Source organism: Typopeltis vanoorti, chromosome 8 (assembly GCF_054136105.1).
Source record: "Typopeltis vanoorti isolate ZY-2024b chromosome 8, IOZ_Tvanoo_1.0, whole genome shotgun sequence".
Classification (NCBI taxonomy): Eukaryota; Metazoa; Arthropoda; class Arachnida; order Uropygi; family Thelyphonidae; genus Typopeltis; species Typopeltis vanoorti.
This window is the reverse complement of record NC_143556.1, coordinates 59,940,503-59,955,517: the sequence shown is the minus strand read 5'-3', so window position 1 is coordinate 59,955,517 and position 15,015 is coordinate 59,940,503. Positions and strand designations below refer to the sequence as shown.

The following is a 15,015-nucleotide window of genomic DNA, read 5'->3' as shown; positions in this document are numbered from 1 at the left end:
CTGTCCAATTCTCCATTCTGATATTTGCCTGCAACACTGTACTTGATATTGACCACCATTCACTAGATTATCCTCGTATTTAAGTATTGAATATTAGAGCTCCTACTCCTCTTCCCTGATCATCACCGCCTGAATATAAATCTTTTATTTCTTACTTAGAAGAATCTAATCTGTTTTTGTCTTTGTTTCAGTACCTATTATGTCAACCTAGTACTAACTAAGTCTTGTGCAGTCCCACGTTTTTTCCCACCGATGCTTCTTGTGGCCAATCTTGAACTCTGCTGATGTTTTCAGTTTGTTCCAACAGCTGACTTTTCAATGTTCACTCTGGTTCCCTGAAGAAAACAGTGTGAACCTTGCTTAACCAGCCAATTCCCCAGCTAGCATGGAATTGTATCATGTTATACCATCATTTTACATTCAGCCAATAAAAATACAATTTGGTCAGGCAGCTCATCTTTGTTTGTTTCATATCCAACTACTAATGGATGCATCACAAGAAAGTAAGGACTGAAAGTTAGTTTAGAAGCCCTAGACAATTCTCAGCATTACTTAAAAAGGCTATGTGGTTCTCTCATTATCCAGCCTTGACCCATAAGTGACTGCAAACATGTCAATATTAAAAATTATAAGTTATTTAGTGTTTCCATATTCCAGCTTCAGTTACATAATATTTTCTATATATGTCAATGTGTTTGACCAAGTTTAGATTCAACATCATATTACATGCAAACCGAATAACTTTGCAATTATCTTTTACTGTCTCTGTTAGTTTGCAGAGTAGTTAGTTTGGATGACATCTCCACTTCCAACATACAGCTAAGTTCAAATTATACAATTTGAATTCAGTCCTTAGGTGATAGACAATTTGTCACCCAACGGTTGGATAATCTGATTCAGATTATGTGATTCTTAGCACAAAAAGTGCTATAGGCTTACAACCTTTTAAAGCACGGGAGACTGACATAAAAACTCACTAAAATAGCAAATGCAACAATTAACACAATCAAGGCTGTTAGGTTGATCATAATTGAGTTTTTAGGGAGATCATAAACCCTTTGGGTTTAATTATGATCAACCAGAAGTACAAGCTTCTTTCTATTCACTTTATAATTTATAAAAACTGGAATTTAAAATAATCTTGCTAATTTCTTTAAAATATACATTAAATACCTTTTCTGTGAGCTCTATTAAACTAAAACTGTGATCATCTGTAACTCTTTTCATCCAATCCAGTACCATATCACATAAATGTCTGCCATTTGTAGCTTCCTGTTCTTCACTGCTATTCTGTAAAACTTCCACTTGTACTGTTGGCGAAGATAATAACTCCTTACACTTGACCACTTCACTGAACTAAAAAAAAAAAAAAAAAAAGAAGGAAAATTTATGTCAAAGTATTATATAATAATACTGATATTACTCAAAACACAAATTAATGTTGGTAGTAGTTATTAAGACTGTTATCCAACCTCAATCAACTGGCTAGACTACTTATTTAGCCCACTCTGGTTAGAGGACTAAACCTATCTATAACATAGCTCCCATGCTTATTGATGTACTTCTAAATTTGTTCCCTGTTTGAAAAATATTGCAGTTATTTCAAAATTAACAAATAAATTAATAAAATTATAAGCTATGGTAAATCTTGCAGCAGACAAATATCTACTTGTCAATAATGACTGTTCATCAGTTGCCATATTCTAGCAGTCACAAAATTTGACTAAAATCTTGGGACTCATTATTAAGGGCACAGCACACCTACTAGATCTAACATTAGGTCTCAAAACAATTGCACCATGTGTGGGTAAGTGATTAAGGTAAAAGAAGGAAACTTAATGTGTTTGTTGAAGAGCTGGAATATTATCATTGGAGAAAATAGTTGGGAAAGGCTGTTCTGAAGGACAGAAGATGAGATAAAAAAAGAGAATAAGATTAAGTATAATTTCTGGGAAATTCCCATGCTACTCCTCTTAAACACTATTAATATAATTAACGGCTATTTTAGCCTGTTTTTGTTTAGGAGTGTCCCTTATATTTAATACATTGGCTAACATAACTCAAAAGAGGTATATATATATATATTTTAGGGCATTATGGCAGAATAAAAAATGTGGAAAAATTATGTACATACCTTGATTTTGGTTTAAAGATGCCTTCTAAATCCAAGCTCTTGTTGAAAGGTTGTGTGTGAACGGGGGGGGGGGGGGGGGGGGGGGGGGGGGAGAACATGGGGATGTACTTGAGACACGGGAAATAAGTTTGGGAACCCGGGTTACTATTAATAATATATATATAAATATATATATTATTTTGTTGTGGAGAGAGGGGGGAAAGAAGGGGAAGGGTATCCTTATGTGGAAACTGGGGCAAGGGTTTATGGGGTGTGGACCGTTTTGGTCATCGTCTGACCATCGTCAGAACTTTGTGGGAATGACTGTAGGGCTGTGTCAAGGCTGCAAGATGCATCTACCAAATTTGGGCATTTGTTGTCGCTAGATGGCCGGAGGCGTGGCTTAATTTGTAAGTTTTGGAACGTCCAACATTCGGAAATTAGGTAGGGGCGGTGGACGTTGATAGAATTACCATCGCATTTTATGGCAATAGTTTCGGATATTCTAAGCATCGTTTCGTTTTCTTGTTTGTCAATGATTATGGCTTTGTCAATTTGGGGGATGTGTTTTAGTTCAAGGGCGTGAGCTGCAATTTCAGTCTTCCCTGTATTCTGTGGTTTGTTTTTCTTTTTGATGTTGCGATGTTTTTTCGTGTTCAGATATTCTGGAATGGGAATATTGCAATCCCTGAAGTGCGCTTGTAGTCTAGTCCATAAAGACCTAATTGTAGAGCCCATGTAGGTGACGTCACAGTCTTTTTGACAAGGAAATTTGTAGACTACGTTGTGGTGTTCGAATAATTCTTTGTGAGTGAGAGATTTAGTAGGTTTTAGGAGAGTTGCTAATTTATGGTTTGTGGTGAATACTAGCTTATAGTCCATGTTTTTGAAAATGTATTTGTAAGCCTTGTATGTGTTTTGGATGTATGGCAATTTGATGACCATACGTGTCGGGAAGTCTGCTTTTGTTGTATTATTGTTAAGACGGGATTTTGCCGTATAGAGAATAAGATAATTCTATAAGTTTCAAGATTAATTGTGTATGAATGTTGACCAGCAGCTGTTCCTGTCATGATTTTAAAGGAAAAAATACCTTTAGGAAAAAAAAAAAAAAAAGGCAATTCAGAGAAACTTTCTGATTTTGTAAGAGAACGGTCATCTGTTAACTGCCCTCTTCTGAACAGCATCAAGCATGCTGGTTCAATTCCTTAGATGCGAGAACAAGAATCTGTATATTTTCTGAAGGTCGCTATACTTATGTTTTGCTATTATTTTATCTTTCTAACTGTGCCTCCCCCTACCCAATGATATTAACATTTTTTCTCATTATCATCAAATTCCTGATATATACCCTCAAGAGGTGTACAGGATGTGATAGTACTACATGAAAAATTTACATCATTACTAACTTCCTATCTACAATTTCCCTTCAAATCAGTCTGTTAAATGTCAAGACTCCAATATTATCAGGTCTTATATTTCTCTTCTAAGGCACATTTTACTGTATCAATCCACCTATATCTTGGTCTTCCTCTGGTTCTTTTTCCTGCCAACCTGGCAGAGAACACTTGTTTCGCTAATCATTCCTCTCCCATTCTGTTTAAGTGACCATACCACCTCAGATTAGCTTTGCTAATGCATTCCTGGATGCTGAAAATATCAAGTGCTTTCCTAATATCCTCATTTTTAATATGATATTGCCATTGATGCCATCTGTTCATGCCCCTAATCTTTCTCAAGACTCTCAAAATCTGCGGTCTCTAGTCTTTGGTCAAGTGTTTTACTTCTAACCCAGCTCTCAAATCCATAAGTTAAAATTAGTTTAAACAATGTCTTTTATACAGCTAATTTAGTGTTTTGGCTAATTTCTCTCTTATTCCAAATACAGTAAAACCCCATTTTTACGTTACCACAATTTACGTTTTCCTGTCATTTACGTCATTTTCTGTTGGTCCCGTCTAGGACTATTCTTACGATATATTGTTTTCCTGCCATTAACAACTTGATGTGGACGGTATTTCCCGTGATTTGCGTTTTTTTCTTGGGTGGCAATACCGATTTCTGTGGAAATCTGCACCTTTCTGTTCTCGAATGGCGTTGCTTTCGGCTGTAGTTTCGCTTCCGCCATCACGGTGACCGGCATGCTTGCAGCAGTAACATAGTGATGAGCAATACCGTGATTTTTCAATCACAATACGAATTGATATTGCAGAATTTCTGCTACATAATTCAGCATGTGAAAGGTGAGGTGGTGGATTATCCATGTTAGTAACATGGAGAAAAAGGACAGAAAAGGTATTTCGGTACAAGAAAAGATGGCAATTCTTTGATGTGTAGATTGGCATGCCAGAATACATGTGCATTTAGCAAAAAATATTGGACTCTCCGTGTCCACTTTGAATACGATAGTAAAAAACAGGTCAAGCATTGAACTCAATGCAAAACAATCTGGCGCTATGTCAAAAAAAAAAAAAAAAAAGCAGAAACAATCAACAATTAGATTTTTTTTAAATAGATAAATGTAAGTAATTGTAAATTCATTTATTTTCAGTTATTGAATTTTGTAATTGAGTTGGTAGACTCACATACTAGCAGTAAGTCATCTTTCAGCCTTTTTTTAATGTTTTTTTTCACATTTCCTGCTATTTACACTTTTTTCCCCCATCAGTTCCCTGAAAAGTGTAAAAAAGGGGTTTTACTGTATATTTATTCAGTTGACTTCCTACCATACCAGCTTTGTTGATTCTGTTGTCTATTTCCATATTTAATTTACCATCTTCACTAAAAATCGTTCTCCATTCATAATGCAGTTGATATTTTCAATTTTTCTGCCTATTTTCATTGTCTTTTTAATGCTGACCTTCATACCATATCTATTATAACAGTTATTCAATTTAGTCAGGGAATCTTGCAGACTTGCATTGGATTTATTTAGAAGTATAACATCGTCCACATAAAATAAAGAGCTGAGATTAACATATCCAATTTTGATATCAGGTTTAATACCACTTTCCTTCATAATGTGATCCATATAGATAACGAATAACAGAGGAAATAATGTACATCCTTGTCTGACATCATATTTGACATTAAACTATCTTCCTATACTGCCTTCAATTCTAACTGCTGACTTACAACTCAAATAAGGACTAAGTATTGCTTGATATAATGTCCCATTGATAATACCATATAACTGTAGCATTTTGAATAGCTTCTATCTTGGGACCTTGTCATATGCTTTTTCCAGATCTACAAAACGTAAATACAGATTTCAGTTGAGAAATCAAATCATGAGAATATAACAATTTGTTGTAAAGTGAAAATCTGATCTTGACAACCTCTGTTTGGCCTGCATACAGCTTGTTCTTCACCAAGCTTTTCTTCCACAGTCCTTCTCAACCATTTCTCAAGTATACTAGCATAAATCTTACCAGGAACACTCAGCAGGGAAATATCTCTATGATTCTCACATTCAGTTTTATTTCCCTTTTTATATATGGGTACTATGAGATCTCTACTCCAATCATCTGGAATTCATCCCTCTATCCAAGCCTTCTGAACTATGCAGTGCAGCCATTGTAAGACTTTTATACCTCCATACTTGAGCATTTCTGGTCAAATACCATCTACTCCTGCTGCCTTTCTGCATTTCAGGCTTTTGATGGCTTTTTCTACTTCAAGTATGGATATATGCATGCCTGGTCAGTGTTTTTTACCACTGTGCTGTCATCACTCCATATTTCACGGATATCTTTTTCTCCCATTTTCATGTCACCTTTATCATCTCTAACTCCTTTTACAGCACTCTTTCCTCCATTTCTAAGCTTCGTCAACCTCCAGAATATTTTGCCACCTTCTTGATATTTATTTTCTATGTTCTTGCCAAAGTCCTCCCATGACTTTTGCACAGTTTTTAGCTTTCTTACATTTGTCTCTGTATTCTCTAAGAGCACAAGCTGACTTATTTGCCAGGAACTTTTGATATGCTTTCTTCTTTTCCTTCACTGCCTCTTTAACTTCCTGTGTTCACCATGGAGTTCTGATTTTTCTATCCTTGCAGACAACCTGACCACATGCCTCTCTGGCTGAATCAATCAGTGTTTTCTTCATGGCTTGCCACTGAATCTCCAAGGTTTGGTTCCTGTTCTCAAACTCTTTCATTTTTTCTTCAATAATCTTTGTGTATTTTAGTCTACAGTTCACATCTGAGAGCTGCTCAACTTTTATTCTCTTTAAAACTTTCTTACATGTTCTTCTTTTCCATATGAAATTCAATTTTATCCTGCTCAAGACTAAATGGTGATCACTTCCAATTTCAAATCCTCTGTACACTCTGGTGTCCTGCACCAGTGGGAAAACATCACTATCATCAATAACATAGTCAATGAGACTTCTTATTCCTTGCCTCTTCTCTCCATGTGAATTTGTGCACATTTTTATGTTGGAACATAGCCAGGAATAATTAGTTTTCTGAATACTCTATTTGATGATAACTCACTTGTCTCTCTGCTTTATCCCCCCCCTTCTTCCCCCTCATGCCTTACTAAAGCAAGGAATCAAAAAAATATCTGATGGAAACCAACAAGTACAATCTAAAGGCAGATATTGAGAGAATAAGAATGGGTGATGAACAGAACCAACTGTTTGAATACTGTAGGAGAGAAGACAAATGTAAAACCATATTAGTATTATCCCTTGCCAACCTTTTAAAGATGGAAGGCAGATATAAAGAAACAAAAAGATGGGACCTCTTAACATGAGACAAAGAACATACACCATGAAATAATGCAATTATTAAGAGGAGATGTTGATAAAACTGATCTCACTCTCAGAAAAAACCAATGCAATTTGACTAATAAATCTAAACTGAGAAAGATAGCAAATAAAGAAAATGGGAGAACTACTCTCTTCAATCACCTATGTTCAAGAATTGATACAAAGTGTAACATCTGATGCTCTACAGTAAAAAGGTTAATAGGCATGCCATTTTACTCCGGGACAAATAATGTCAACTACTTTGTAATGTCAGATAGTTTCAGTAAAAATGGTAATTAGTAATTATTCAATAATTATTGTAAGTAAAAATCATAAATCACTTTGAGGAAACAGGATAACTAAGAAACAAATAACTGCATTAAGGATTGCTTAGATCAAATCAATACATGAAAGACAAAACTTATAGCATATCTGGGCCATGAGTGAGTGGGCAAGAAGGAGAAAGAAAGAAAGAATCTATTAACAAGTTTCTTGAATAATGACAACAGTGAAGATTGCTGCTATTGGAATGACCAGAATGAGACAGCCTGTTTCAAAGAAGAGATAGCTGAAATGAAACAGAAGGAAGGGAAGATTGGCAAGTTTCAATCTGCATAGTAAATAGATGTTGACCAGCATTTGCTCATGTTCTTACAATTTTGGAAGGAAACTGAGGATGATAGCCAGAAGAACACTGCCTATATTTACATTATTACTAATCTCCTATCAACAATTTTCCTGAAATTGTTCTGTTACTTATCAGCACTCCAATACTATAAATACCTAATATTTTGGTCTTCTAAAGGCACTTCTGATTCAATCCACCTAGATCTTGGTCTTCCTCTGGGTCTTTTTTTCTTGCCAAATACCTGTTTTCTAACTTTTCCTCTCCCATTCTGTTAAAGTGACCATGCCATCTTGGATTAGTATTCATTTTTATTTATTGGATTAGTATTACTCACACATTTCTTGAATGATAATAATGTCAACTTCCTTCCTAACATCTTCATTTTTAATATGATTCTACCACTGACACCAATTCAGGCCCCTAATTCTCATAGCTCTCATATCTGCAGTCAGCAATCTTTGATGAAGTATTTTATTCCTAACCCAACTCTCAGATCTAACTCAAAACTGCTTTTTTGCATACTGCTAGGTTTAGCATTTTGGCTAATTCCTCTCTCTTATTTCATATAAATTTATTCAAATTGCTCACCACCATCACCATACCAAATTTGGTTATTCTGATGTTTATTTTCATATTTAATTTGCCAACTCCACTAAAAACTGTCTAAATAGCTGAAATATTTCCGTTGTTCTTTGATTATGCATTGAGAATGAATTTGACATTTTCTATTTTCCTACCTATTTTGATCCACAGATGAGATCTATATACACGACAAATAAGAGTGGAGATGGTGTGCACCCTTGCCTTACAACTGACTTGACATGAAACCATCTTTCCATATTTCCGTCAATTCTAACTTTCTGACTTAACTTAAATATAGACAACTATGTATTGCTTTGCATATACAGAAGCAATACACAGTCTATATAATTGTAGCATGCTGAACAGCTTTTCTCGTGGCATTCCACTATATGGTTATTCAGATCTAGAAAAGTAAATACCAATCCAAGTTATATCCTCATAGTTTCTCAACTGCTTGTCATAAAGTGAAGATCTAATTTTTAGGCCCAAACCCAGCTTGTTCTCCAAGTTTTTCTTTCACTTTCTTATTAAGTGTTCTGGATAAATCTTATCCAGAACACTTAATAGAGAAACTGTTCTCTGTAATTCTCACATTCATCTTGATTCCATTTTATATATATGTGGCATAATGGATTTACTCAGCTGAAATACATTTTTTTAAAATATGTAATGACTGGAAGCCGAGAGATAAAAAATAAAATAGTTTTTATTCAGCACAAGTAGTTTTGTCTTTACGAAGACGAAACTAGTCATGCTGAATAAAAACAGTATTTTATTTTTTATCCCTAGGCTTCCAGACATTAAATATTCTTAAAAAAAAAATATATATATATATATATACACACACACACAGACACTATGAGAGCTCTAGTTCAATCAACTGAAATTCAACCCTCTGACCAGGCCTTCAGTGTGTAGCCACTGTAAAACTTTCATGCCTCCATATTTGAGCATTTCTGGCTAACGCTATACTACAGCTGCCTTTTCACATTTCATGTTTTTGATCGCTTTTTCTATCTCAGGTATCTGAAATGTACTCCTGTTTGCATTTCTAATTTGGCTAATAGTCTGCATATTTTATACTACTGTTATGTCACTGCTTGTTTCATTTAAAAATCCTTCAAAGTAATCACCCCAGACCCTAGAATATCCTTATTTTCAGTGTTTACACATTAAGAGATAACAGTGCATTATTCATTATAATATTAAGGTCACACATAGACAGATGTTTCAATGCAAGATAAAATTTCACCTCTACCTGGAGGTGAAACTGGCTCTACCTCAGTTCCATGAAACTGCTAGTTATTCTACTTTGGACAAACAAGTCGATCTCTTTCTATACACATTTCTGAATATCATTCTTATATTACTTTCAAGAAACAGAACAAATTAGATCTAGCAGAAGATAGGATAAGTAATACTAGCCACAGGATCCTTTGAAATGACACCAAATTACTACACAGATGTTCCCATAAATATCGGCATTACTTTAAAGAAGTTCTACATTGCCCAAATTTCAACTTTAATGATGGATTTTCCATTTCCTCACTACTCATGCCAAAAATCTGGAAATTTCATTTTTTAAATGTTTCTTTTTCTAATCACACGCACTTCATTTAATCCTAAACAATATTTGTTTTTACTGGGTTGTCTTGCAACTGCACGCAAGAAAACATTGCATTCTCCATATACCCTCACTATTATTCATTTTTTCCAAATGTAATACACTGGTGATGGTTCATGATAAGTGAATTAAAACACACTTGTAGTTTCAGATTGATTACTCTATATAATAATTTTTCAACTGTGTCTATGCATGACACTCAGCCAACTAGATTGGCTGAGTGGTTAGTGTATCTGAGCTTTTTTGCTGCAGTTTTTTTTTTGACAAAAGCTGTAGCCTTTGTCAAAAGGCTGCAGGTTCGAATCCAAGCGTAGGCATGAATGTTTTGATTGTCTGTGGAAATACTGGTGGTGGTGGTAGATGCCGTTGGTGTAGTTGCAGTCAGTTGGTGGAGACAGTTGTAGAGCAGGTGCCCTCCCTCGGTGAGTCTTTGGACTCCCTGTAAGTGTCTAATAATAGTAATATAATAATAATAATCTTTACATCTTTGAGTACTTTGGCAGCACTCTTTCTACCATTTCTAAGATTTTTCAATAGTCTCAAGAAACAGTGTCACATTCCCTGATACATACTTCTATATTCTTACCAAACTCTTTCCATGAATTTTGTTTATCTACCTTTATAAATAGCTTAGCCCTTACATTTTTCTTTGTATTCTTTAGGACATTAGCTAACTTATTTGCAAAGAACTTTAAATATGCTTTCTTCTTTTACATGACTGCTTCTTTTAACTTCTGGTGTTCGCCATGGTGTTCTTATTTTTCCTATTCTTGCAGACAACTTCACATGCCCTCCTAAATGAATTGATCAATGTTTTCTTCAGTTTGCTACCAATGTTTGGGTTTCTATAGCTGAGTTTACAGCTTAACCTGTAAAAGTTGCTCAACTTTTAAGATTCTTACATACTGTTCTTTTCCATGTAATATTCACTTTTATTCTGCTTAAAGCTGTGATGATTACTTCCAATTTCAAATCCTCTGAATACTTTTGTATCCTAAACTAGCATAAGGATATCACTATCAACAATAACAGTTAATAAGGCTTTTCTTATTTCTTGTCTTCTCTCCACATGAACTTGTGAACATTTTTATGTTGGAACATAGTGTTAGTAATGGCTAGTCTGTATGCCGAGTGGAAATCCAGCAGGTACTTGCCATTATTATCATTATTAGCCTTGCCCTTTTCTCCAAATTTTACCAAAATATTTCTATATGTCTGGTGGGATTCATTTCCTGCTCTGCTGCTTAGATCTCCAACAAGGACCACTTTCTCCATTTTCTTTATGTCAGCTGCTTAATCTAACTTAAAAAAAAAAATCCTCCATTTCTTTCTTAGGAGACCTTTCTGTGGGACTATAGGTTTCACAAATAAATTTCATTTCCAACTTTCTTCTCCTCTAGGCTTGTACTGTTCCTCCTCCTCTCCAAGTTACTCAAGATTTCCCACATTTTCTTCTACCTGGAGAAGTCCAATCAAATGAGAAGGATGCCAGATATGAGGTGGCAAAAAACTTTGCCACCTCTGATATGACCATACCACTGCAAAGTCTTCCCTTCCAATCTCTCCTCTACAGAATCCAGCTGGTTCATCTGTTTCTGATAATCGCATTCAAAATTTTTATATACATGATGGTTTAATCTTGGGTCATCCATTTCTACTGCATGGGACAATCCCATAGACTCACTGTACATACAATGAGATTAAAGCACATAATCGAAATTCCTGATTATTACCAGCTTCTTTTCAACAAATTTCCCTCCAAATTAATCTGTTCTTTATAAGGATTCTAATACTGTCAGATCTTAGATTTCAGTAATTCAGGACACTAACTAATAAATCCAGATAGATCTTTATCTTCCAAGTTGTTTTCCTGCTATCCTAGACATGATGCTTTGTTAAGTTTTCCTTTTCCATTATGTTTAAGTGCTCATAATGGAAAAGGAATTATCAGCTCTGTTTAACATATTCTTGAACAGTAATAATATTACATTCCTTTTTAATGTAATTATGTCATCATGCCATCTGTTCACTCCCTGATGCAATTCAGAACTCTCACATCTGTAATCTGCTCTGATAAAACAGGTGTTTGATGCCTATAGAAAGGACTGGATGAAAGATTACAAGTGAATGAAATCGACGATCTTGGAATATTAAGTAAACTGGACAGTTATAAGAGTAAGAATTGATGTGCTTTCGTTCATATTTTGAGGGAATAGTTAAGAAATGGTCCAAGACATTGATCTGGTCATTTAACGAAAGTCCTTCAACTGTAAAGACTCCTTAGTAGGGTAGTGCTCTTGCATAAAGGCAATGCTAAAACACTGAACCAAATGCTAGTTTTGCATTTCTTCAGTGGTAGTTCTCCATGAAATGGAGAACTACCACTGAACTACCACATCATATAACATCATCAATGTTATATGATGAGGATTAGTGACCCCATCATATAACACCTTATGAGAATGTTTTTGGAAAAAAATTGGCCATATATAAAGGCCGGCATGGATTTATTAAAGAATAATTGTGTTTAGTAATTTTTTCACATTTTATAAGATTACAATAGTTGGTGAATGGAATGGATATAGTGATGTTTTGAATTTTGCAAAATAATATTACAGTTGTCACAAACTGATATTTGAATTGCAACAAATGAGTTTAAATAACTGCTAAGGTTAACAAATGGAGCTTCACAAGGTCAGTATTAGGATCATTACTGTTTGTTCTTTATGTAATGATACCATGAAGAGATTGCATGCGAGTGAGTGAAGAATGTATGCAGTTATTTGCAGATGATTTTAAGTTGAGAAAGGTTAGAAATGATGCTGAATCAGTGGCTCTTCTATGGAAGGATTAGACTACACTGAAAAGATGGACAAATAAACGTGATACCAGTTTAATGTGCCTAAGTGTAAGATTTTACATTTTAGGATTCAGAAATGGAAAGCAATATATGTTACTAGGATAGTAACAGAAGAGATGGAGCAGAGGATGATCTTTCATGTGATTGTTGCAGAGAGAGAGAGAGAGAGAGAGAGGTGTAATTCAGAGAATATATTGCTAGGATGGTGAGGGCTACCTATTGGAGTACTATAACAGTGACCAACAGAAATGAAGATGTAGCAGTCCCATCATATAACCTTATGAGAATGTGTGCTGATCTAATCAGAACCTGTGGTTTATTGCATGTTGACCTCATCAACCAGATTTCAAGGAGATAAAAAAACTTATGGACACAAAGATATTATGGATTTGGAATTTCAACTAGGAGGAGAGATTCAAAAGGAGGTATGACTGGGCCAAACTGTTGACAGTTGCTTGCCAGATAGAATACTGGAAAGATTTTTCCAAAAATGAATGGGGAAAAGAAAAGGGCACCAACACAGAACTATGCTAAGATCAGCTTTAGTAAGAACATTATTATTTTTTAATGAATAGTGGTGGGTGCATGAAATATACTGCCAGAGAGAAGGATGAGTGAGCAACAATAAAATCAACAATAAAATGCTGTAATGAGTGAAATAATAAAAGGAGAAATTATGTTGGGCTCAAAAGTCTGTCTCAGTCAAGTAATTTCCTATAAACCCTAATACAGCATTTGGAATTTGGAGTTTTAACACCAATTATAGTATAAGAGGATACTCATCAATCCAATCTATGTTGTCTCTATGTCCAACTATGTGTACTCTCTGGTGAATCTGCTTTTCTTGAAATGAAAAATTTGGAATCCTGGGAGGAAAAACCCTGTCACCTCTATATGCGACTAGCAACTTCTTGAAAAGCTATCATAAAAGAGATGGGATTTAACATTAAAGGTTTTGCCACCAATCAAAGGACATAAAACTATTACCTAAAGCTATAGAGGAATGATCTTTAAAATTTATTTTGAATTTAAGCTTAACAAAATTTATATTTATGTGATTCATGATCTTTCTTTTTCATAAAAAAATAAAAGAAATATCAATAATCACAATTTTTGCTTAACTTTTTAATGAAGAACGATATTTTCTCATGAATTACATATTTAAAATTATTTGCAAGGACTATAAAAGTAAAAAAAAAAAACATAGTAACTTGCTAATTACTTACATTTTGCCGAATATAGCTATCTATCTTTGCTAACTGCTCTGGGTTTGACATTAAGCCAAGAATAGAACGTACACCTGCAATAAAATTTTTAAATTGAACTAAAGTAACAAAGAAACTAGTCCAATAACAAAAGTGCCACAAATAATAAAGAATATACAAAGTTTTATAACATATCTTAGGATAACTTTAATCCCGAAATCTTTTTTTTTTTTTTTAGCATGAAGATCATGAAGGTTACATATTGCCTATGCTCCTCATTATCCAAGAAAGTGGGTGCTGTTTTTTGGTCCAGCATTACTCTAATTTTGCAAAGATATTAACCCTATATAAATTACAATTCCATGTGATCAATGAGTATACTATTCTCATGCCACAATGATTGTCTCCAACAACTCCATAAAAATTCTTGCCTTAACACAGAACAAAGCATTGATTGGCTGACAATCCATGTATCACCAATTCATTCTTCTGTCAAAATATTCTGCTGAATATTTTCTGAAGATACATTCATGAGCACAATTTATCCAAATTAGCATCAGTAATTTCTCAAATTCTCCTCTAAATTTGTTAAAATAAGTAGAGCAGTTGGTTACCACCTCTTCACAAGTCATCATCATCAAATTGCTGGCATATACCCTGAAGAGGTGCAAAGAATATTATGATAGTACTACATGAAAAACTTGCATCATTACTAACTTCCTATCAACAATTTTCCTTTAAATCAATCTATTATCTGTCAACATTATCAGATCTCATATTTCTGTCTTCTAAGGCACTTTTTACTGTATCAATCCACCTATATCTTGGTCTTTCTCTGGGTCTTTTTCTGCCAACGTGGTAGAGAACACTTGTTTTTCTAATCTTTCCTCTCTCATTCTGTTTAAGTGACCATACCACACTTGAGATTAGCTTAGATAACACATTCCTGAATGCTAACAATGTCAAGTGCTTTTCTAATATCCTCGTTTTTCATATGATATTGCCATTGATGCCATCTGTTCACATTCCTAATCTTTCTCAGAACTTTGTTTCCGTGGTCTCTAGTCTTTGGCCAAGTGTTTTATTTCTAACCCAGCTCTCCAATTCATAAGTTAAAATTAGTTTAAACAATGTCTTTTATACAGCTAATTTAGCATTTTTGACTAATTTCTTTCTTATTCCATATAAATTTATTTAGTTGACTTCCAACCATACCAGCTTTGTTGATTCTGTTTGTCCATATTTAAT

General features: G+C 34.5%; 1 protein-coding gene across 3 annotated transcripts in view; it reads right to left on the bottom strand.

The window, feature by feature from the left end:
- Positions 1-15,015, bottom strand: part of LOC150104027 (influenza virus NS1A-binding protein homolog) — a 266,485-nt gene that overhangs the window by 97,729 nt on the left and 153,741 nt on the right. For all 3 annotated transcript variants that reach the window (XM_090397250.1, XM_090397248.1, XM_090397249.1), the window contains exons 5-6: positions 13,789-13,862; positions 1,174-1,356 (exon numbers count right to left, since the gene is read on the bottom strand). In XM_090397250.1, the coding sequence (XP_090253376.1) occupies positions 1,174-1,356; positions 13,789-13,862 (257 nt within the window). The remainder of the gene's footprint in view (positions 1-1,173; positions 1,357-13,788; positions 13,863-15,015) is intronic.